Below are 24415 nucleotides of genomic sequence, written 5' to 3' on the forward strand. Positions count from 1 at the left end.
GACGATGAGTGACATTGAGAAACTGACGCAGCTGCTCCTGCAGCAGGCGGAGCTGTCCGCGCAGCGGGAGCGAGACTCAGCGCAGCGCGAGGAGCGGCTCACTCAGATGGTGGAGCGACTGGTCGCCGACCGACAGCCACCCGCTACCGTCGCTGCCGACGATGCCTCGGCGGCGACAGCCGCCCGGACGTCGGCTGCCGCCCCGCCCGTGCGCCTGCCTGCTGCTGCAACGCCGGCGCCTCAGCTGTCGTCCTCCACATCCCTGCGCGACTTCGCTGTATGGAGGGAGAAGCTGGACGGGTACATGCTTCTGACCGGCGCGTCCGCGCTGCCCGTCACTGCCCAGAGAGCTGCCCTTCTCAGTCTTCTCGACGAAGATTGGCACCGGGTGCTGCGCTATGGACTGACGATAGCGGACGACTCTCCCCTCTCCGCGGTGGTAGACGCAATGGAGAGTCATCTCCGTAAGCAGCGCAGTGTCCTGGTCGACCGCCGTGCGTTCTACGCCCGTGTCCAGGAGCAGGGCGAGAATTTTGAGGAGTTTCTGTGCGAAGTGAAGGAGCTCGCGGCATTTTGCGACTTTTGCACACACTGTTACGACTCACGCCTGCGTGACAAGATTGTGTGTGGCCTGCGGGACGAGGAGACGGTGAAGCGTCTGTTGGAGGATCCGGGGCTGGACCTCAAGAAGACGGTGGACATCTGCCGTGCGTCAGAGAACGCCCGGGCTACCTGCTCCGACCTCCGCTCACCGACGGCGTCAGTGAGCCGTCTGTCGGCATACCGCCGTTCAAGGTCGCGCGATGCGCGCCCCGCGGCCCAACCCGGCGGGCGTTCCGCGGGTACGGCCGGCGTGCGCCGCCCCCAGGCGCGCCCCGCGGCCCAACCTGGCGGGCGCTCCGCGGGCGCGGCCGGCGCGCGCTGCTGCCGCTGCGGGCGGGCCGCCCACGCAGACCCGGCGGCGTGCCGCGCTACTAGCGCCATCTGCAACTCGTGTGGCCAGCGCGGCCACTTTGCAGTGGTGTGCGCCCAGGTGGCGCGCGAGAGCGCCGCTGCCCCCGCCGAGCGCGCAGCACCGGAGCGCGCGCGGCCCGCGGTGGGGCAGCCGTCAGAGCCGCGCATCTGCCGTGTCATCAGAGACGTCTACGTGAACGGCATCTCGACGCGGCCGACTCCCCCTGTGACTGTCCGACTGTCTACGCCGGCTGGTGTGTTCACCGTGCCGGCCCGGGCCGACTCCGGCGCCGAGGCGACAGTCATCGGCGAAGACAGCCTGTCTTCCATCTGCGTGGAACCAGCGCAGTTGGAGCCCTGCATCGGCCAGCCATTTTCAGCAGTAGGGAAACAGCCGCTCACCTGTGTCGGGTCGTTCCGGGCTACGCTGGAGCTGGGCGACCGATCGACCACCGCTGCCGTGTTCGTCATCAGGGAGCTGACTGGCCTGCTACTCAGCTGGTTCGACTGTGTGGCGCTGGGGATTCTGCCGAGGGATTTTCCGGCACAGATCCGGTCCGTCGAGGACGCACCGCGCCCTGCTGATGACGTCACGGCCTCTGTTGACGTCACATCCGATGGTGACGTCACACCCTCTAATGACGTCACACCGTCTGCACCGCCGGCCGCTGCCGGCTCCGCTCGTAGCGCCAGCGGCCGCTCGGCCCCGTATGAGGCGCCGCGTGACAGGCCCTGTCCGGCCACCGGGACCGAGACGGGCGCGCCGGCGCCGCCGGCCGATGGACCCGGCCCGGCCGCCGGCCTCAGCGGTCCGCTGCCGGCCTGGGACAGCGACTCAGACCCACCGGAGGCGGTCCGTGCAGCTCATGCAGCCGCTCTGGTGGAGTGTTTCCCGCGTGTGTTCGGGCAAGATTCGACTCTTCGAGTCATGGACGGCGGTCCGATGACGATCGAACTCCGGCCCGACGCGTGTCCGACGTCGGTCACCGCTGCGAGACCGATCCCCTTCGCCTGGCGTGCCGAGGTAAAGGCGCAGCTGGACGACCTGCTGGACCGCGGCGTCATCGTCCCTGTGGACTACCCGACGGAATGGTGCCATCCCATTTCGTGCGTGCCGAAGAACCCGTCCGGGTTTCGACTCTGTGTGGACCTGACGGGACTCAACCGGTACGTGAATCGACCCACGTACCCCTGCCGGTCTCCTCACGATGCCGTGACGAGTCTGCCCGCCGGGCACCGGTGGATGTCGACTCTGGACGCCAAGATGGGCTACTTCCAGGTGCCGCTCGCTGAGTCAAGTCAGGACCTCACCTGCTTCATCACGCCGTGGGGCAGGTTCAAGTTCGTCCGCTGTCCGATGGGATGCAGTGCGTCTGGAGACGAGTACAACCGGCGCGGCGATGCCGCGCTCGGCGACATCCCAAACTGTGTCAAGATTGTCGACGACATCCTGGCCGTGGCACAGACGTACCGGCAGCACCTGCAGCAGGTGATCGAAATCCTCCGGCGCTGTGACGACCGAGGAATCACGCTGAACCCGCTGAAGTTCAAGTTCGCCCAGAATGAGGTCAAATTCTGCGGCTACAAGATCACCCCGGCCGGCTACACCACCGACAATGAAAAGGCGCGCGCCATCGCTGATTTCCCGAGACCGGAGAACGTCACCGACCTGCGGTCCTTCATGGGTCTGGTGAATCAGCTGAGCGGCCTCACACCGGAGCTGGCTGACTCGACTCAGGCCTTCAGAGACCTCCTCAAGTCGCGCCGGGTCTGGCGCTGGACTGAGCAGCACGAGGCAGCGTTTCTGCACACCAAGATTGTGCTGTCGTCACCGCCGGTGATGGCATTCTTCGACCCCCAGCTGCCGACCGTGCTACAGACAGACGCTGCTAAAACCCGAGGACTGGGTTTTGCACTGCTCCAGAGGCACGGAGAGGACTGGCGTGTGGTCCAGTATGGTTCACGGTTCCTGACCGATACCGAGAGCCGATATGCTGTAATCGAGCTGGAGCTGGCTGCTGTACTCTGGGCCTGCAAGAAGTGCCATGTCTACCTGGCTGGCATGCCCCACTTCGACCTGGTGGTCGACCACCGACCGCTGGTGACCATCCTAAACTACAAGCAGCTCAACTCGATCGACAACCCGCGTCTGCAGCGGATGAGAGAGAAGTTGTTGGCCTACAGCTTCACCACCAGCTGGCAAAAGGGATCGAGTCACGTGATCCCAGACGCGCTCTCGCGAGCGCCCACCAGCGACCCCGCCGCTGATGACGGAGCGGTGGACACCGAGGACGACCCGCTGCACGCCAGCGTCATTGCCGCGCTGCAGGCCTCCGCTCGATCGGAGGAGGGCGCCCAGCTGGCTCCGCTGGTCGACTCCACACTGGAGAGAGTCCGCGCCGCCGCGGAGCGCGACACCGAGTACCAGACTCTCAGCGAGCTGATCCTGGCCGGATTCCCAGAGAACCGGCACGAGACGCCCCCTGCAGTACGAGCGTACTGGGGCGTGCGCCATCAGCTGGCCATCGACGACGGACTGGTGGTCTACGGCGCTCGACTGGTCATCCCGTCCGCCCTCCGACGCGGTGTGCTAAAGAAACTCCACGAGTCACACCAGGGCGTTGATCGGACCAAGCGCCGTGCTCGGCTCAGTGTGTACTGGCCGGGCATCGACAAGCAGATTGCTGACACTGTCGCCGCCTGCGCTCAGTGCCGTCAGCGCCTGCCCAGCCACGCCCGGGAGCCGATGTGGCAGGAGGACGGCGCACCGACACGCGTCTTCGAGTCGGTCTCGGCCGACTACTTCTCCGCTGGAGGACACACGTACCTGGTGTACGTGGACCGGCTGTCCGGGTGGCCGTATGTCACAGTGTGTCCCCGCACGGCCTCGGCGGACCATCTGACGCGGCAGCTCCGACTGATGTTCTCGCAGACGGGCGTCCCGACCGTGTTCCGGTCAGACGGCGGACCCCAGTTTGCATCAGGCACGCTCCGCCGGTTCCTCCAGCGCTGGGACGTACGACATGAGATGTCGTCACCGCACTACCCGCGCGCTAACGGGCACGCGGAGGCCTGCGTGAAGACAGCGAAGAAGCTGGTGCTGGCTGCGTCCTCATCGGGCCGGCTCGACCAGGACCAACTGGACCGAAGTCTGCTCGAACTCCGTAACACGCCCCGAGCAGACGGACGGTCGCCGGCACAGGTGCTGTTTGGTCACCCGCTTCGCTCTGGTGTTCCCACGCACCACCGCGCCTTCGCTCCTGAGTGGCAGCGGGCGGCCGATGTCTGCGAGGAAAAGGCTGCCGAGCTCCAGGAGCAGGCCGTCAGGTGCTACAACAAGAGCACGCGCCGGCTGTCACCGCTCAAGATCGGCAGTCGGGTCGACCTTCAAGACCCCGCCACCGGCCGATGGAACCGGATCGGAGTGATCGTGGGCGTCGGTCAGCGGCGCACGTACCTCGTCAAGACGGCCAGTGGCAGGGTCCTGTGGCGTAACCGCCGCTACCTGCGCCCATACCGGCCGCTTCTGACGGAACCCACCCCGCCTGTGGCTCCGTCCGCCCCGCGCCCGCCCGCTGCGGGTGCGCCTCAGCCGCCGCCGCCGCCGCCGCCGCCAGCGCGCACCGCGGTCGCCGCCGAGAGGGCGGTCCGACCCGCCGCTAGTGCGCCGGCCGTGTGCCGCTCGTCGCCGGTGCGGTCACCCGAGGTGGAGACGGCCGCCGCCGCTCTCCCGCGTCGTTCTCGACGGCAGCGCCGCGCTCCTGGTCGGCTCCGAGTTCAATGGGGTGCGACCTCGTATGCGGAGTGACTGTGAGACAACGTCGTGCATTGTTGTGTTTTTGTGTGTTTTTGACGACTGTTGTCTCGAGGGGGGATGTTGTGTTCGGGTATAGGGGGTGTGTACTTGGACCGCCTCTGCGGCCCCACCTCTGTGTGCCTGGGAGCGCCCCTGCCGACGCTCAGCTGATCGTGCGCGCCAAGCGGCATGACTGGCGCGGGCGACTAGGCGTGGCGCTCGCCATACTTGTTTAGTTTTCGGAGAACTCTCTCGGCCCATTCGCACCGGCAGTAAATAAATCGCGTTTCTCTTAAGCTCTCTCTCACTCGAACCGTGAATTACGAACATAACAATCTTCAGAAAAAAAAAACGAATTAACGGTTTCAGGCTCACGAACCTTGAACGTGAAGGTGGGCGCGACGTTCCTGATCTGCATGTCTTTGATAGGAGCGCTGCCGTAGCAGCAGTGCTGGGCCACGAAGGCGGCCAGCGCGTCCTTGACCTCGTCCCGGGTCAGCGGATCCTGCGTGAAGGCTATGCGCGGCTGGTCGGCCGGAGGCGCGGACGGCATCGGATCGGCCGGCGGTCGAACGAACCCTACCGGGAATCGGCCAAATTAGGGATATAATAACTGGCGGCAAACTGACCGTGGGCGAGTTCATGAAGCGTCATGTGGAATTTGAGCTAACGTCAGAATTCCCCTCCCAAAATTCATGGCCGCCATCAAGTGCTCCCGAAGCATCGGGAAGTGGAACGACATTTGCTTGAAATGGGCCGTGCGGTACAGCATACTTACAGGCGTTCACTACTAGCGCCATCTATGATGTGAAAGCGATACTAATAACACAGATGGGCTCAAAAGCAGTACGGTGGTTATGCAAAAGTGCGAACATGTAACATCGCATTTATGTAAGACTAACATCCGTGGGGAAGTTCGATTCCTTAGATAAATGAAGTTAACAGCACAATGCAAAGTTCCCTCGACCTATGTAACTCGTGTGGCTCGCCCACAATTATTTATTATCGAAACTCACCTCCGTCGAAGCCGATGTCCCTGTAGCCGTCGATCTGAGGCGGCGCCGACGAGGCGGTGGGGTCCAGATACGGCGGGGTGGCCTGGGACGGGTGCTGCGGGGCAGCCTGGGACGGGTACTGCGGGGCAGCCTGGGACGGGTACGGCGGGGCAGCCTGGGACGGGTACGGCGGGGCAGCCTGGGACGGGTACTGCGGGGCCGGCTGGGACGGATACTGCGGGGCCGGCTGGGACGGGTATGGTGGGTTTTGCTGGGACGGATACTGCTGGTAGGGAGCACCACCCTGCGGCGGTCCGGCATTGTAAGCCATCCTGAAACAGAGGAGATACCTATCTGATATACCAGCCGTTAGAAATAATAACTTCTGAGGAATCAGTTAAGCGCTCGGTTCTGGAACTGCAACGAAGTAGATATGGAAGCTAGAAACGTGAATAAAAGTGAAAAAAGGACATTCATTTTTTAAGGTTGTGCTTATAACTTGCACTCATCAATAAACACACACCTACATACGTGGCATTACCTATTTATTGTGGCAAAACTTGTCGGCTTGTATGCAAAGGCAGCGTGGGGTTATAAGGACATCTTGTTTCTTCCTGCTCCGATGTTATTACCAAAATGGCAACAGTAAATACACAATCATTTTAGGTCGTCCACGATGCACGCATGGCACGTATCCCAGTTGTGTCTGTCTCAGCATTGCACCAGTTGTGCAACATCTCCCGACAACCTCCCCTCCCTTCCCGCCTGATGGGCACATCTTATTCTTTTCTGGAACTACGCTATCCGGTGGCTGCGGCGACGGCAGCTCGTTGGAACCACATCCGACCGTCCGTTCGGTTTTAGAGGGACTCGCGTAATTGATACTGTAGATCGAAACAAGTGATTTGCATAGGTGACTGGTCTTTGAACGGCAGCACCAAAAATGTTAACGGGAGAGATGGTCCGACCTATCTGAATAAATCGAACGGCGTTGTTGTAAGGCGCACTTGGTCACTATCAGCTTTTGAGGGATCGGGGGATATGACCGGTGACTCTAACTTCCCTCCCTGGATCCGCCCGTGGCTGCAGACGGGTCCGCTCGCCAGTCGTAATGCCACCGCGCCGCTCCGGTGTGGCCTCAGGTAGCCGAGTCACCGGGAACCCCCGATGACCTCCCCGTCCCGCTGGAATGTCCGTTCAGCTCTCGCCGGTCAGACATCAAGGACAGACGTTAAACTGAGCCAGCAGGTCAAATGCGGACTGCCAGGCGCCGGGCGAGGGTGATGTGCGCGCCGCGACCCGCGCGGTCCTACCGTGCTTTCTTGGGATGGGTGTCGAATGTCGATGTGATAAATATTTGTTATGAAAGCAGAGGGCGACATAACTTGTTTACCTAGAATGCATTTGTTTAGTCAGTGGCGCCGGCGGTGTTCCTAAAGGCCGCCCCACACTGGACCTCGCATGCGGGTTGCGAGTTTTTGGGTTTTCGGGTTTCTTCAAAATCAAACAATACAATCTAAGCTGAGTGACCCACACTACCATCTAACAGGCGAGTGTGCATGTTTTTAGCTTGCGAGCGACCTTGCATCGCGTTCCAGAAGTTGGTTTTGAGTCAACTTTCGAATTTCCTCGCTGCGAGGTCTGCGAGTTCTGCGAGGTTTGCGGGTTTTTCGTTAGAGTCGAATTTTGGTTCGTTGCGTTGGTATTGCGACTATATGTAAGTTTCTGAAGGTGCACTGGCTTCACTGCATTCATGAAGTTACCATAAGGGAGCGATCTAATCACTCTATGAATTAGCATTATGTCCGCAAACTCAAAACCCGCAAACTCGCAACCCGCATGCGAGTTCCAGTGTGGGGCGGCCTTTAGAGTTGCAGGCTTGCTTGGAAAATTCAGCATTTGGCTCAAGGTCCGATGCCGCGGACTCATGATGCTAAAATAAAGTCGATTATTGCCACTAATTCGACCTAGCATCACGACGACAAAATGACATCAACTGCCGAACTTTACCAATTCTAGGTACGGTACCCCTGCGGATGGAGCTGGGGCAGAGTCACTCTGTCGGGCGGCGTCCGACGAACGCAGGCGACCCCGGGTGCAGGCGAACCAGGCGCCCCGGGCGCCAACAGTGGGAAAACCCAGACCCAGCGCTGACGTGGTGATGTGATGAAAACACGAGCCGGACGACGAGCCAGCGCCGCCCGCAGCCACCACGGACGACAGGCCTCTTCGACTGTTATCGTCAGTGAAATGGGATTATGGGTAACTCCAAGGCTATAGAACTCCGGTGGTAACTCATCTAGCATCTAGCCTAGCATCGGCGCCATACTGCAACCCGAAGCCAGAGTGAGGCTAAATGCAACATTGAACGTATGCCTCGATTTACCATTACACACAATGCCATTGTGTGCCGAGTTACGGTAATAGAAAACTTATCACATGGTAGCACAGCGCAGCCACATGAACATCTTATTGCGCTACGTGACCGACGCTGATACATTGACCTTGAACGTTGCACCGCGATGTGCGCCGCCGTTCACGTCCCCACCACTGACCACCACTGGCCTCTGGATGAGCTGCACATTAGGTACATTTGCGGCACGTTCGCAACCACGTTTCTCAAATTCTCAAATATGCCTATGATTCTCCGTTGGCAAAAAATGCGTCTCTACCACGTCGATCAGCACTTATACTAGCCCACGCGAAACGCTGCGAGTAACACACGTGACTCACCTGTGTTGTGCAGGAGCGAACACCGGTCCCGAAGATCACCGGACAGCTCTGCTAGTCTCCTCGGGGCTCGGAGTTCTACCGCTGCGCACCGACCACTGCGACCACTGGCCCCGACAGTGCCGACTCCTGCTAGTGCTGTCTGAATCGGCTCCAGCGGCTGCAGCGCTCCCGTCACCCTGCCACGGGGCGGCTCTGAGTGTGGATGGCGGGAGGAGGGCGGGATAGGGGCAAGGGTGGCTTCACAGGCAGGTAGCGCCATCTTTACCGCTAGTGACAGACTCCAGGGGCGGAGGCAGGGATGGAAGGTGGGTGGTCACTGGTCAGGCTGCTCGCAAATTTTCGTGGGAAATTCATGCTGAAACTTGAAAGATATATACATAGGTATCTCTATGTGGTCTACGACATGCTCGCCTGTTTTACCGGCAGCGGCTTCCCTCAGAGCAGTGCGCTAAAAAATTTGAAGGTTAGGTATGTTTTTGTTTTTAGTTCACGTGAGTACACATTACCTCGCTCTGTTAGCAATTCGCCTCAAATGCCTATATACCGCCCCCTGGCAAATAGTTACACATTTCCCTTCAGGAATGTCAATTAAAACCACTAACTTCGACGTAGTGTTTGTTGTACTTTGAGCTGTTATTTATCCCCATAGATGGCGCTACTAGTAAACGCCTGAAGTTATGCTGTACCGCACGACGCGTTTCGAGCGCTGGGGTCAGACTCAGGGAGACGCCCGCTTTGATAATGTGAATCGAATTTGAGACTCACATTCTCAACGTGGGAGTCTCATTATTTTGAGATATGGAAGCTAATGTCATTCGATAACAAATTAGCGTCTTATTTCCATTCACATGTATGAGGTCAGCCCGGGTGAGGTCCCAGGGGTAGTGTCCGCACCGTCTTGGCCGTGACCTATGTGGAAAGCCGAAACGTCTGGCGAGTGGCGACGGTTTGAGATATGCAAGCTGTAGAAAGATTACTTTGCTTCTGAGCTGTAGGGACTTATAGGTAATTGCTTCACTCCGAAAGTTGAACCGTTTTTCTCTTTTGTGCTAAAATTGCTACGGAAAATTGCTGCTGCTTTTGTGCTAAAACAGTGCTACGGAAGCGTCTCTTATTAGACAATGTAGTGGGTCACGTATCATGACCATTGACCATATGTGAAAGTGCATTGACCTGAATGTGGTTTGGCGCTACAAGATCAGAGCTCATCGGAGAGATATCCAGTTGATCACTGTCATGTTCCGAGAAATCGCAGTGGCGACGAGTAGGTATGACGTGGATCCATCGCGCCATATATCATCAACCGTCGGGTATCTGCCGGTCCCGAGCGGCCGCCAAAGTTGCCGCTCTGTCTGGCGGTCGCTCCACATGGGCCAGCCGGGCCGGACGGTGTCTCCTCCCTCCGAGCCCGCACTCTGCCGGGCGTCAGTCGGCCGCTCGGGGTGAGGTCGGCGGCTGCGCGCGAGTCAGGCAGCTGTGAGCTGGGCGTGGTGCCGGCACCGCTCTCTCAGGTTGGTTCATGGTGATCTGGTGACCGACCGTCACGTGTCGTGGTGGTGCTGTGCTCGCTCATGTGTAGTGTTGACCGGTGTCAACTCATAGTGGTGAGTGCCGTGGTGACCCGGCGGATCGGCCCATGCAGTGCGGACGGTCGTCGGCGCCGTCGGTTGGCCTGGCCTTGGCGGCGAATTGGAATGAATAGCGAGCGCGTGGTCGGGTGTCGCTGCAGCCCGAAACCGAAGGGGAGGGAGGGGAGGGAGATCGCAGCTATCGTGCCATTCATGACCCGCGGGTCCTGGCGGCAATGGGGCCGTATTATTCAGCCTAGACGTAGGTATACGATATGAATGTGACATATACAGCAGAGGCTAAAATAGACGGGACGTTCTGACTTAAGCATTTAGTCGAGTACAAAAAGAGCTATCGTAATACGTATTTCGCCCTAACAATCGAAATTGTGTGATTGTTCAAATCCGATGATCATATTTGCGGTGCTCTGGTTCGAGGTAGGTAACAAGTTTGATAATCATTCAACGACTGACAGTTTCACGCCGTGCCAATGGCATTAATTTCCGCCACAACGTTCCCCGTGTTTCACACTAGTGCATGAGGAATCGGTCACGATGAGAGGAAAGCGGAGGAAGAGGCGTATGAGGAGGCTTGAGCGGAAAAGGAGGAAGAAGAGGGCGAGGTCTAAGAAGTAAGAAAGAATAGTGACAATGACAATTTGGTTTCAGCGTAACGCGAGGCCCCTGATGAGTGCCATCCAAGATTGTGCCATCCAGGACATCGGGTACCCCTGTCCCGCTGGTCACGCGCCCTGCCCTGTGTTGGACGTCGACCCGTACTCTGAAATATACCGTCATTCCACAATGCAAAATCCGCGCTATAGAACATTACGCAATGCAAGTTATATTCAAATGTGACATGGATAACCTGTAGATACACTGTCACCGGACGATGCCACCCCTCCCCGCCGGGTGCTCCCCCACTGACCTGCTCCCCCCCCGACCCCCAGCTGCCCGCCGACGAGTGGTGAGCACGGCCGGGCGCGCTCCCTCCCCGGCGGACGCCCCGCCGCCGCCCCGCCATGTCGGGCCCGCACTACCCGATGGGTGAGATGCCCACCGGCCAGCAGATCGGCTGGCAGGCCACCAGCGCCGACTCGAGCGGCCAGGACAGCTCCCAGCGACAGGTCAAGGGTCAGCTGGTACCCACGGCGCCGCCGCTCGACTCGATCGGTGACCTGCCCGGCTACGAGGGCACCAACTTCGACGGAGGTGAGCGGGCGGCGACGGGAACTGTTTGCGGTTGATGCCTAGCAGTTGGTGCGGCCGTTTAGCGATACAAAGAAGAGATTCATAAAGCTAAGTTGATTGGCAAGTAGCTGTATGGATAAATTAGCAAAATTTTATCAAGAGCAATTCATTACAAATACAATGATGATAAATTAAGTACAGTTAAGTTAATTATGGGCACTGCACAGAGGGAAATCAAATACAGAAATACACATTTGACATCGATCAAACGTCAATGTCCTACCATGCGAGTCTGCAAAAAGACTGGCTTTTAGTGGTTCACACTATGCGCGCAGCTGGACGGACGACGGTCGCTTTGTTCGCTTGTTCAAGCTATCAGTTTCCGGTGTTGCGCACGGCACAAAACCCACACAAGTTTGAAAGTGCCCACTCGTACCTACGGTATCGGTACCTGAGCAGTGAGCACGTCTGTTTGACGCTCAAGTCCGGGCTCTCAGACGCGATTGCGTTATTCCATTAGGAAGATTAGGTATTTGAAACGGCCCGTCAATGGGACGCGGTAGCCCATTCTTTGAATGGCCCACAGACACCGACTGCTTCGGCTGCTTGTTTTTTTTTTTTTTTGAACTGATAACGTCCACAAACATCAGGTGTATTGTGTACTCACTTCGCCGATAGCCGTGTCGGAGCGTGCGGTTTTGATTCCAATGCTCGTTTGTTTTATACCTACCTATTCCCAATCTTCTGGCAATATATTTGCCGAAGGTGATGGATTTCATTCCACACTTTTCGTCATATATAAAGGAAACATTGTTTTGATTAAAAACTATTCTGATAAAAGGTTCACCTGCACAATCAAAAACTTTTTCGTGGATTGAACTGCATTACGAGTCGACTTCGTCACCACATATCTTGAGCAACATGACTTCCGTTTAGATATTCACTTGACATCCGTCTCAAGAAACATACGCTTTAATGTTCTCTGTCGGCCCGTTCTGCAGGCTTCCTCCCCCCGCCGCCGCCCTACGAGCCGCCATCGGGGGGCGGTGACCAGGGCCCGGTCTCTTACAACCAGGAGGCCCTCACCGACAACGAGGCACGCGCCTGTCTCAACCAGCTCGTCTCGGAAAACTGCTGCTGGGGAAAGGGGCCGGCCAATGACATGAAAATCGTCAACATAGCTCCGTCGTCGGCATTCAAGGTCCGTCTATTTTTTACTCATACCGTAGACGGTTACGACTTAGGATAGCGCGTACGTCGAATGCTAACCACACAAGGTACCATGTAGGCTTGCAGTTGGCATCATAAATAGGTTATGACTTCTGATCAATAGATACTTTTAACTCTTGCTATCGGTGAGAGTGTAATTTAATTTCGGTAACTGGTAACACGTATTCATGTTACAGGTGCTATGAAGACTATAAAAAGTCTTGCGTCGCAACCTTCGTATGAAACCAATCAATGCCACTCGTCTTTCTCACCCTATCTCACGCTGCTCCCTTTGTCCCCCTCCCCCCTCCCCCACCCTTAGTACACCCTGGACACGTTCACGGAGGCGCGAGAGACCAAGTGGCAGTACGAGCCGTCGGACGGCGCGGCGCTGGCGGCCACCGGCCTCCAGCCGCCCCTGCCCTGGGACGTACCCGTAGCGCCTCAGAAAATGTTCAAGGTATGCGCCTGATGATGTGTGTTTATTTTTGTTTAGGAGAGATGTGCAGCGTATGATGAGTCACATATCGCGGGATGTTGAAAGCATCTCCAGGCTTGGGACTGGTTAGTGTTAGGCAAGGACGGTTAATACACAAAAGAAAGAACGGTAGAGCATGTCTTACATAGTCATTGAGCTCGTGAAATGATAGTTATAATGTTAAATGTTTGTTTTTTTTCACACAAAGGTTTCACGGGAGCAGCAGTAGGTGTCGGTCTCTCTCTCTCTCTCTCTCTCTCTCTCTCTCTCTCTCTCTCTCTCTCTCTCTCTCTCTCTCTCTCTCGCCCACCTAGCCTCTGCCTCCACTCTGTGTCCACAGGACGGTTCCCAGAAGGTGGAGGTGCCCAACACTCAGGTGGTGAAGCCCTGCCACGACTGCCGCGGACACGGCGATATCCGCTGCGGTGACTGTGACGGCCGCGGACACGTGAGTAGACCGCATCGGGGTACGAGTTACGACAAACCGAAACTGTCAACAGCGGTAACTATACAGCTTCAAAATTGCCGGTCGGAGTCCGGTGATCGGTAAACGTTAGCTGTAAAAACAGACGAGCGTAGCACCGTCTTGTGAATTAAAGGAACGACAGAATGCGAACTTTAACGACCCTCATAGTTACAATTAGCTAGAAATATTATTATTTATTGGTGCATACATCCTTGTCTTTTACGGCAATCGCTCGATGTTTACCAACACCTTCATTATCGTTCGGCCGTTGCAGGAGACCTGCAGCAGTTGCTCGGGTACCGGGACGCGCATTGGTGACGAACAGTGCACCTGGTGCGACGGCCGCGGCACCAAGCCGTGCACCTGGTGTCACACCACCGGCATGAAGACGTGCTCCACGTGCGACGGGCGCCGCTACCTGCGCTGCTACGTGGAGCTCACCGTCACCTGGTGAGGACCGCGGGCTGGTGCGGGAGCCAGGGACACGGGACGCTCGATATCGAGAGGTGACGTGCCTTTACCTGACGTGCGTTCGCCTTACTGCTAGGTAGGGACAGTAGGTAGACCGCGTAGAGATGACTGGAGCGCCAACCGTGGCTGTTCGCACGTCTAAGGCGCAAAACATTCACTAATGGACGACTTGTAAACAGAGGGCAGGACTTAAACCACGGCCATCGGCCGATGTACGGCGCTCTAGTTTGTTTACCGTCCGTACAACTCGGCGTTTTTAACAGAGCATCTCCTTTCGCCGAAGATGATCTAAGTATATAGGCGCCTGTCAAAGGCATCTTGTATACCCTGAAGGACTTGGCACACACATGTGTGGTTCTCACTTTATCATCCCTGTCTCCCCGACGTCCAGGAAGAAGCACGACGACACGTTCGTGCTGGAGAAGACGGCGCTGCCCGACAAGCTGGTGAAGTCGGCCAGCGGTCAGGTGGCCTTCAGCGACGAGCAGCCCCGAGTGGCACCGGTGGCCGGCTTCCTGGACCCCCAGATCGGACAGGCCTCGCAGGACCTGGTCCACAAGCACGCCACCAAGTGGCCCAACGAGCGGATCCTCATGCAGGTGAGGGTGGTCACCAGATAATACTGACCGACGACTGGTCACAGGATGATGATTAGTAGGGTATTTGGTGCCCGGGCTGTCCGGATAAAGTATTCTTGGTCCGGAGGACATCGCCAACCGAGGAAAGCCGACATAAGTTTCCACTACGCTCTGATGCAATCAAGGAGACGCACAGTACTGCTTCGACGAGTATGATTGAAACACATTGGGTAGTTTGCTGCAAGGCTTATTGGATGTGAAGGACATTCAGTACCGAGTCCTTGGTATCTACACACTTTGTTTGCGCGTTTCGGTGTGAATGAGTTTAGTCGCCGCCAACGACAATCGTCGTATTGTATCGTTCGCTCGCAACGCAGTACGACAAACACTGTTATTAGAACTTCTTGCAGTCAGATAAAATAATGTGATTTATCAGTCGCCTTGCACCATGCGATGTCTGTCCGTTCGAGGACTGTACCCCCTCTGACGTCATTTTCATTTTACCTCTGCCCTCCGCAGCGTCATTCTGTGGAGATTGTCCCCGTAAACGCGGTGGAATACATTCTGGACGGAAAGGAGGGCGTCTTCCACATCTACGGCAACGAGAACAAGGTCCACTTCCCGGACTACCCGTCCCAGTGTTGCGGTTGCTGCGTGCTGATGTAACGGCGTCGGAGATCGCTCCGAGCCGCCTCCCATACCATCACACGGCGAGCGGCGGAAGGATAAACACCATAACAACAGCGCGTGTTGCAGCGATGAGGGACGGCCCAGCCGGGCGGAATGACGGTCTACCAGGGCTGAGTCAGAGCGTGAGAACACAGAGACTCGAGACAGGACAACGTGGCTTGAGCGGCAGAGGAAGGCGGTGCGTTTCTGTTCAGTGTCCCTAAACTGTCTGTGGGTAGGGAGTGTGCGCTCGTGCGGCTTTCACAGGGTGTGTGAGTCCAGGACAGAGACCGGGATCGGTCGGACTGCAGAGCCAGCCGCTCGGCTCGTAATGACTCGGTCAACTGCAAAGTGATCCATCACAGGGCTGGTATAAACGCTGGTGACGCAGGATCGCCCGGCAACGGAGGGGTGGGGACTGGGGAGGGTGGCCGCGGTACCGGAGGTGTGAAGAACACGCGGCACGCTCTGCGTGGTGTTATAACGCGGCTGATGCCCTTGCTTGTAATTGTGCCGTGAGGGAGAAACTGGGGTGGGGTTGTTTGGGACATTGACGTCTGTTGGAAATCGGTACGGGGAGAAAATTTTGATAGCCATTTTCCAGAATCATTCGGGATATTTTGATGAAGACGTCCTTTACCCCCATTTTCTACTCTTGAATACTAGTCCCATTTGAGTCATTACAATGACTTTTTCAATCTTAATCAGCTTTTATACGAGGCTAAATAGCTGCCAAGATTGAGATGGATGTTATATTTTACTATTTTTGCAAACAACACCCGAAATCGTGGGTAAAGCCGGTATTTGTGGCAAGTACTACAATGGAATTGAGCTCGAATGCTCAGTGGACTGATCCAGATTGCTGACGCATTTCTCGCCTACTGGCTACTGGTGAGGTGAGGCGAAGTCTGCCAATTCAATTTTAGAACCATTATATGTCTGACTTAGCAAAGAATGCCTCGCAGCACCTTGCCAGAACTTCTCGTAATTTAACGTTGTACAGTGTACACTATGAAGTGTCGCAATTACCTGTCAACAATTATGCTAGCTTTGAGCCGAACTCGGGCAAATAATTACGATCCATTACATTGTTGGATCACTTGGACATCTTCTTGGAAAAAGAACCGTGCACTTCTCCTCGTGTTTTATGGCTGATGTGACACATAGCAGTTTTGTTTGCCGAGCTATGTGACTATGCAAGCATACAGTGCATGTCATGTGGCTACCGCTGTCAGGTTGTGAGTTCTTAGCTGCCTCGCTGTTTTTGTGTGTGTTTAGATTCTACAGCATCGCACATAATCTCTTGCATCTTAATGGAGAAATGGATACTACACTAGGTCCTGATGGAGAAATGGAAATGGCGTTTTCTTGAGACTGTGGGCAACACACCAGTCACCACCCAATACGCATCGCCTCCACCATTCGTCTCCAGTGCGCGCGTGGCCGTTACAATAGATATCCCCCACGCACGGCTCCACAATAGCGGCGGCAAAGCGGCGGCCACACCGCCACCTTCCCCTCCGTACCGCCCCGTTTAGTACTCCAGGCACGCTCTCATGTCTGTCCGATCACAAATCACTTCTGTTCTGACCAGGCAAGAACGGACCGAGTACAGGGCTGACACTGGTTCACACCGGTCTGCGATGTGGTCAAGTGCTGAGACTTTCCGGAACTTTCCCTGGCATGGTGCCAGGTGCCAAGTGCCCAGTGCATCATTTTGTGCCTCTGCCCGGACCAGTTGTCCCACCGAGCGTGCCTGGCATGCAGCGAGGTCAGCAATGATGCAGCAGACTCCCAGGGCCGTCACGGTTAAAAACGAGGTGGCCGGACAGACAAGCCACAGTGATGATCGCTCCAGTCCACCGCAGACCTTACAAAAACCGGTCCAGGCTCGGCCAAAGATGAAGGTCTTCAAAGTTGACAACTGGTATTCCGTCCATATTCGCCAATTAAACATGCATCCCGAATGGAAACACTTGATTAATCTCGATTATGATAAAAACGATGTTTCAACGGCTTTCTATTGCTGAAAGAAAATAATTCAGGACTGTTTGGAGAAATATTGTGCCATGTAAAACAACTTCTGTCGTATCTGCGAGCCGGGTCCGACCCGGCCCAGTTCCGCGGCTCCGCCCATCCAACGCCCACGGTATATAGAGAACTCCAACGCCCACAGTTTGGCCCAGACGGAAGAACGACTTGGCAACACCGGCGTTCATTGCTGACCTAAACCAGGCTGCGAGGGAGCTGGGCCGGGATTCAGAGCAGACCTAGGGCCAACTCCCAGCGAGTTGAGCCGGGATTCACAGACAGATCGATACGACCATGGGCTGATGTTGACCCACTCCGAGATGCCTGCTCAACACTTTTCTTGTGAGCGAGGGAGTTGAAACAGTGAAGATAAAAGAAAACCACCGACGCCGCGGGTTTCGATACTAACAACGCAAAAACTATAAGTGAAAACAGACATCGAACTTGTTGCTGCGACTTGTAGGTTATCTTGAATCAATTGCCCTGCACTTGCTTTGTTCTAGATCTGACACCTTTGACCTTAGCCATGTCACCTTGCTTATATGATAAATTCCACCAAATGAACCAAGCCACACCCCCATTCACCACGCTATCACCCCAGCCCCGCATCGAGCAGCTTTCATTGGACAGCACACACCCACGCCGCCCCATCCATCACTCCCCTTCCCTCCCCAACCCTCCCAAAAACACATCCACCTATCGACATAGCTGTATTGACCACAATAGTATCCTAGCTCCCTATGTACACGCACCCTGACGTCGTCTGTCGGTGTCGACGATCACACCTCGGCACGGCCGTCCCAGACGTAGGGCTGGCCGGGACGCGGCACTGCCGACGCCGCTACCGTAGACACCTGGGCACCCGCACTGTCAGGGGGGGGGGGTGTCAGTACTGGGGTAGAGTGACAAGGCATCGTGGGGGGGGGGGGGGGGGTCGGTGCTGAGACAAGCGACGAGACGGTCGGTATCGGGGAGGAGATCCAGAGTTTGGAAATCATCAATTAAAAACATATTAACCCTCGCCTGTGTGCGGCTTTTCCAGCGTCTAGCGTGTAGGGGGTCGGTAGGACACTCCCCCCCCCGCCCTGCCGTTCGGCCCCTGATCGAGCTAGAGCTTCGAGGAATAAATGAGCGTGCTGCCCGTAACGAGAGGAAACCAATGATGCCTAATTTAAAGGTCCCAGGTCATTGATTGACCTTTAAGGTCAGGTCAGTGACCCAAAAGTCGGGAAAATCGGGACCTGGTAGAACTTCGTAAAGTGAAGCTGTTGTGGGGTTTTCGGGGTGCTGATCACAAATTTTCTCTCAGTTTTGATCACAGATGATGCCTTCATGCATTTAGGCCAGGTCCGGTCAGGTCAGGTCATATAGGCGTCCTGCTGGGTATCTATAGTAGGGGTCAACCACCACTGACGACGTCGCAACATGTTACGAAAGCACTATAACTTGCCATCTTGCCGGAAAAATAAGTGCTATTAAACAACGCCAACAAGATCTATCGATAGATGGAGCAAATTAAAGGGACCCTCCCACCTTAACATTAGATTTGAGTTGAGATAGCCAAAATGGGGTCCCTGGCTCACAATTACCGGTTTCGGCACTCACAACATCGAGAAATGCCTTAAATCGAAAATATTGAATTTCAAAATTGCAGCATTTTGATTCAGAGGGGCTAATGCTTAGGAATACCCCTCTGAATGTGTGACGTCAGCGCAGATATCTAACGATTTTTAAATGTTTGACTAAAACGTTTTGTAGCACGCGGTGGTGTATGCTATTTGCGCGCAACATCTGCCGCAAACGCCGCACTTCTAAAATAAAGTCGCTAGAAACTGCGGAGATCCAAAAAAAGTAAACAAAAGTAAAAGTCTAATATCTTGAAAACCGGTGAATATTTTTCGGTGAAATTTGGTAGATATTCGTTTTCGCTCTTTCTGAACTGAGCGACATCACTTTCATGCCAATTCATAAACTTTTTTGAAGGTGGGAGGGTCCCTTTAACATGAAAACAATTTCAAGATAAAACTCGAATAGCGCTGGTAGGTACTGGATGAAACACTCAAAATCCGAAGTAAGATTATCAAATTTTACAATATTGATTCAAATGAACTTAAAGCTTACAACAGCAGAGAACAAAGGTCACCTCTGGATTGCTGGATTGAGTCTTACCTGTGCCAGCGCTCCCAACGGGTCATTGTCGATGGGAAGCACTCTGAGTGGACGCCAGTCTTGTCTGGCGTCCCGGAAGACAGCATTCTCGGCCCAATCTTGTTCGCCTGCTATGTCGCTGACCTTCCAAGCAATATCAAGACAGGCTGTTTGGCATACGCGGATGACGTCAAAATTTTTCACCGCATTCGAAATCACGAGGACACCCTTTCCCTTCAGGCCGATCTGAACCGTCTGCGCGACTGGTCAAAAACTTGGCACTTGAAGCTCAATCCAGCAAAATGCAAGACGATATCATTCACTCTCCGCACGGCCCCGGTACAGGGTACTTATTACCTGGACGGACATCAACTGGAGCGATGCGAGCAGATACGCGATCTTGGTGTCGTCCTGGATGCAAAACTGACTTTTGCCGATCATGTTGATGCCGCGGTTGGCAAGGCGAACCGTATGCTCGGTCTGCTGATGCGCAGTGTCCAGATGTCCCCATGTGCTCGCCGCCCAGACTTCAATCATCATGCAATCTTGTCAGCGTACAGAGCCCACGTGCTGTCCGTGATGGAGTACGCTAGTGTCACCTGGTCCGGGGCCGCCGCAACTCATCTCAAACGCATGGAACGTGTTCAGCATAGGTTTCTGATGTGGTTAGGGCGTAAAACTCAGCCCCGCTGCCCTTCCATGGACTACACCACACTCTTGAACCATTTTAAAATCCAGTCCATCAAAGCTCGCCTGATTCAAACCGACATGAGGTTCTTGCAGTCTGTCATGCATGACCGCCTGGACTGCCAGTATCTTGTATCCGTGTTCTCGCTGGCTGTTCCCTCACGACGCACCCGTCACACTGGCATGTTCCATGTGCCGGGCGGGCGAGTGAAATCTGTGCGTAACGGCTTCCTGTCGCGGCTACCGGAAACATGCAACGCGCTTTTGAAAAAAGCGCCAGGGACTGATTTCTTTTACTCACCATCTTCTTTTAGATCTCAGGTTTTTAAGTTCGCAAACAGTGAGGGTTCCTACTGATGTCCATGGCTGAGGCAGCGGTGCTATCTACGTATGCTTAATCTACGCTGTCTAGTCATTCATCTTTTATGTTCGTGAATCTTTTATGTGCCCCATGTATGTTATGTGACTGCAGCCGTAAGTGGGCCTGGAGCCTGTGGTTGTTTCGTGCGTAATAAACAATAAACAATAAACCTCTATCTCCACAACCCATGACACCCGTAACCCCAGGTACCCCCGGTACTCCACCCCCCCCCCCCCCCCTCCTGGTACTCACTCGGTCTCGGCCGCCGCCGCCGCCGCCTCCTTCTCTTTCTTCTTCTCCTTCTTGCTCTTTTTGGCGGTGAGCAGCGCGGCGCCGGTGTTCTCGGCGAGCAGCACCGGCGGCAGCACCTCACGGCGCGCGTCCCGAGTGAAGTAGTAGTTGGCACTGAGCTTGTGGAAAGGCCCGTCGGGCAGCTCGGGCGGCGGCTGCGTGCGCGGCGCCACAGCCTGCGAGTCGGGGAACCGCACCGCCGGCGTGGCCTTCCGCTGCACGGCGGTGGTGGCAGTGAGTCATTTGGGATTTGGGGTGGGAGTAGAGGGAAACTTGGAGTAAAACAGCATACCTACTGGAGAGTGAATGGAGATGGCTTCTCAATAGTGTTTTAATGCTTGATAATAAAATTGAGAAGCATGACTGATGAGCAGTAGCGGCGGAACACCTTCAATTAAGGGGGGGGGGCACTGCCAAATTTTGGTCCCATTCTTTCCATGCAACGCCCATAGGGCTAATGTTAAAATGCCAAAATCAAAGGGGGCACAGTGCCTCGGTGCCCTCCCCGTTCCGCCGCCTATGCTGATGAGCTCACTGTTTCTGCCCTGTCTCAATAATACATCAGAAATTTGGAATGCTAAGTTGAAGTTAAATTAAACCTCGCCGGCACAGGGGGGGGGGGGTGATGCAACCCCCCCCCAAGGTTTTTCGCGAATAACTCGCGTAAAAAGCGGCCGATCGCGACGAAACTTTCAGTACCCTCGCATTGATCAATTTGACACCTACCCTGAAAATTTCATGACCCTGACCCAAATGACCTTGACCTGTGACCTCTTTTGCGAGACCATGTTTGGCCGGAATCGCGATTCGGCGTATGTCGGCTCGCATTAGCCGCGCGTTTGCAACCTTCTCGTGGTTTCAAACGTTCAAACATGTGATTTGATGCTGCTCCCATACATAAGGGTGGGTGTCAAGGTCACCTGAAGGTCAGGTCAGGTCATTGACCTTTGGTGACCTCGGGTGACCTCGGTTCACTTTTTCGAGTTTTACTTGTTTCTAGGCTAGTTTTTGGAGCTGAATTCGAATTTAGCAACCATTTGAACATTTACGAAGTAGTTTTGGTGCCTTCGTAACATGTTACGAAGCTGTCAGAGGCGGTTGACACGTATTACGAATACCCGTCACAACCCCTACCGGTTGACCTGACCTGACCTGACCCGATCTGGTCTAAATGCTTCAAGACATCATCTCTGATCAAAACTAACACGATATTCGTGATCAGCACCCCGGAAAACCACATGACAGCCACACTTTACGACTTTCTAACAGGTCCCGATTTTCCCGGTTTTCGGGTCATTGACCTGACCTGGAAGGTCACCCGATGACCTAGGACCTTAAAATTGGGTATCATCGGCTTCCTCTCGTGACGGGCAACACGCTCGTTTTTTCCGCGAAGCTCTAGCTCGACCAGGGGCCTGGGGGGCCTGGCCTGTGCCGGCGAGGGTTAAAGGTAGTGTGCCAGCTTTCCTGGGCCGTATGGAGTTCATGGCCCAGATAAGGAGAACCGGATTTTTAGAACTTATCCATACCTTCAAAACTCATGGAAACGTCTTAAATTCTTCAAATTTTGAGTACCCCAGTGCGAAATTCGCCCCGACGGGTTGTCGGTCGTACCCCAACCACATTTCACACCACTATGAACAATAAATGCACACACTGAAATCGCTATTACCGATATGCTCATCCAATCAAGTTTCGATAAACCCGTTCATCATCATCTCCTGCGGTTTCGAACACGCCTGTTAGGTGGTGCGGTAGACCGCGCCCAAAGCCAGGGCCCCGGTAACGTGAGGTAGCCGAGTCGGGGCAGCGTGCGCTGACCCAAGCCGGGGCCGCGCGTCCTCCCGGTGTCATGTGATAGCCCGGGGCTGCCCGCGGGGATGCGGTAGACCGCGCCCAAAGCTGCGGCCCCGGCTTGGGTCAGCGCACGCTGCCCCGACTCGGCTACCTCACGTTACCGGGGCCCTGGCTTTGGGCGCGGCTTCTGCTCATACTTTGTGGTGCGGTGGTGGTGCGTCAGGCCGCGCGCTCTGACTTCGGCCAAGAAAAATGCGTCAGCTGATCATTGTCATTTCTGCCACTTGCGTGTGGTGAAATGGGGTCATAACTTAAGAGACGGCTTTTTCATATCAATTATTTTACATAAAATCATATTTCAAACCATAAATAATGTTCGACAGCCAAATAAAAGAAACAATACCAATACAGGCTTACATTGTGTTGTCTACGATTAGACAGCTGATAACTCATTCCCGTACGTCGTAACTCTATAATGACCTTTGCTTATTGTCACATGTGCGCCGCATTCGCGATTGTTGCCGACGCCTGTTTGCAGGTCAGCCCACTACAATTGTTATACATATCGAAAAACCGATAAACTTTTAGGCGAAAAAGGCACTATTCCACTTTCCAGGCCCATTTTTGATTTTTTTTTGCGATATTAGGTAAAAACAGAAGCTTCTTATCCTAGGAAAAATAAAATGGGAAATCTTTCAAAGGTGGCACACTACCTTTAGGCTGATAGGCAATAAGAACAAATAGTAAAATATGCTTCTTTAGTATCTTTTTTGTCAAAACAAGATGCTCTAAATATATCATTGGTAGTTTCTTATAATTCACTGCCATCATCTGCAGTCTGCACCCTACCATTTCAACTGAAGGCCTTCCATACCTACCAAAGTCCATTTTATCTAGCTGAGTTCATGCACATTGGAAGCTTTAATGACTTGATACCTACAATGTGACAGACAGTAGACACTGTGACAACAGCCAATGTATAACCACTTGTAGTTGTTTCCTGGTTAGGTACTTTCTCCCCGTAGGTATATGACATATTTAGGGCTGAAACTGAAAGCCTAACCACTTCAAGAAAATAATTTAAAAAATGATATTTGAATCAGAGAATGAGAAAACTTACCCCCAGCAGCGCATTTCTCAACATCTGCATGATGGGCGAGATGTCTCTGTGTTCAACACGTGGCCTGGGAGGCATGATCTCGGCTTACTTTGGCCTGAAAAAGAAAGTAATACATGTAAGTAAAGGAGCTGTAGTTCTTAAAAAATATACTCCATATAAAAACTTAATTTAACATAACTAAACACACGTCATAATATAACAAAATGAAATTACCTGAAACCATCTAACCAGCCGTTACCGAATATCCTTACTCCTTATCACAAGCAAAACTTAACTAAAATATATGATATGCATATTAAATGCAGCTTATTAAGTGTGTAATTGTGTAATTAATTTTTTAGTAAAAAACAAACGAGAAAAACATCAACCTACCCCCAAAAAACAAAGCAAAATAAATAATTACAGCCAAACTTATCAAAACTATTACGTCTATAAAGCGCCGTTTTCGCAACGATACGAAAACTTCCAAATTGCTACCAACTTTAAAGGATTCTTCCCACGAACCAAAAACCGTGCTATTAGAAATCAGAATCGTTCAACGACTTAGCGCGTCATGCCCAATGCCCATTGTCCAAAAATACAAAATATCAATGATGGACTTTAGTAAAGCTCACATCTCTCACGAAAAAACAGCAGCACTCATCCTCTTTGTAGCATGGCAGGTGGGCATACAGATTACAGTGGCCCAAGATCAGGGTTACTTTTACAGGAAAAGTTGAGAGGGGGAATAAAGTTCGGGGCAAAGGCGGATCCAGGGGCATCTGAAAGGGGGGTGGGCGGCAATACCATTAGGTTTTTCGTTAGGATGGAGCCCGCAGAACCTTACCTACCCCCAAATCCTATTCTTTCCTCGGGTTTCAGCCACTTTATTT

The 24415-nt window shown here is 54.3% G+C and overlaps 4 protein-coding genes across 6 annotated transcripts; 2 read left to right on the forward strand and 2 right to left on the reverse strand.

Annotated features, from left to right (window-relative positions):
* Nucleotides 1-4: 4 nt before the first annotated feature.
* On the forward strand, nt 5-4617 carry LOC122384082 (uncharacterized protein K02A2.6-like). The gene is made up of 4 exons (XM_043371079.1): nt 5-759; nt 979-1574; nt 1866-4407; nt 4572-4617. The coding sequence occupies exons 1-4, from the start codon at nt 5-7 to the stop codon at nt 4615-4617; spliced, it is 3939 nt and encodes a 1312-aa protein (XP_043227014.1).
* On the reverse strand, nt 4614-6076 carry LOC122384083 (vegetative cell wall protein gp1-like). Its single transcript, XM_043371080.1, has 3 exons — nt 5767-6076; nt 5126-5329; nt 4614-4762 (listed from the first exon to the last, which is right to left on the reverse strand). The coding sequence occupies exons 1-3, from the start codon at nt 6074-6076 to the stop codon at nt 4614-4616; spliced, it is 663 nt and encodes a 220-aa protein (XP_043227015.1).
* Nucleotides 6077-9901: 3825 nt separating this feature from the next.
* Nucleotides 9902-16457, forward strand: LOC122384110 (protein SSUH2 homolog). The gene is made up of 8 exons (XM_043371135.1): nt 9902-9989; nt 10997-11258; nt 12239-12438; nt 12769-12906; nt 13265-13372; nt 13665-13840; nt 14253-14460; nt 14959-16457. The coding sequence occupies exons 2-8, from the start codon at nt 11069-11071 to the stop codon at nt 15103-15105; spliced, it is 1167 nt and encodes a 388-aa protein (XP_043227070.1). The 5' UTR covers nt 9902-9989; nt 10997-11068; the 3' UTR covers nt 15106-16457.
* A 1378-nt stretch (nt 16458-17835) lies between these two features.
* LOC122384112 (NADH dehydrogenase [ubiquinone] 1 alpha subcomplex subunit 7-like) lies at nt 17836-24004 on the reverse strand. Of its 3 annotated transcripts, none has more exons than XM_043371141.1 (4): nt 23916-24004; nt 23544-23637; nt 20588-20841; nt 17836-18006 (listed from the first exon to the last, which is right to left on the reverse strand). In XM_043371141.1, exons 2-4 carry the CDS (start codon nt 23616-23618, stop codon nt 17919-17921), a joined length of 417 nt encoding a protein of 138 aa, XP_043227076.1. In that variant the 5' UTR covers nt 23619-23637; nt 23916-24004; the 3' UTR covers nt 17836-17918. The 3 variants fall into 3 exon arrangements, with proteins under 3 accessions (XP_043227076.1, XP_043227078.1, XP_043227077.1); XM_043371143.1 differs by having other exon boundaries at nt 23947-23971; XM_043371142.1 differs by having other exon boundaries at nt 23757-23971.
* Nucleotides 24005-24415: the final 411 nt, after the last annotated feature.

Source organism: Amphibalanus amphitrite, unplaced genomic scaffold (genome assembly GCF_019059575.1).
Source record: "Amphibalanus amphitrite isolate SeventyFive unplaced genomic scaffold, NRLGWU_Aamphi_draft 000181F_arrow, whole genome shotgun sequence".
In the NCBI taxonomy this organism is placed as follows: Eukaryota; Metazoa; Arthropoda; class Thecostraca; order Balanomorpha; family Balanidae; genus Amphibalanus; species Amphibalanus amphitrite.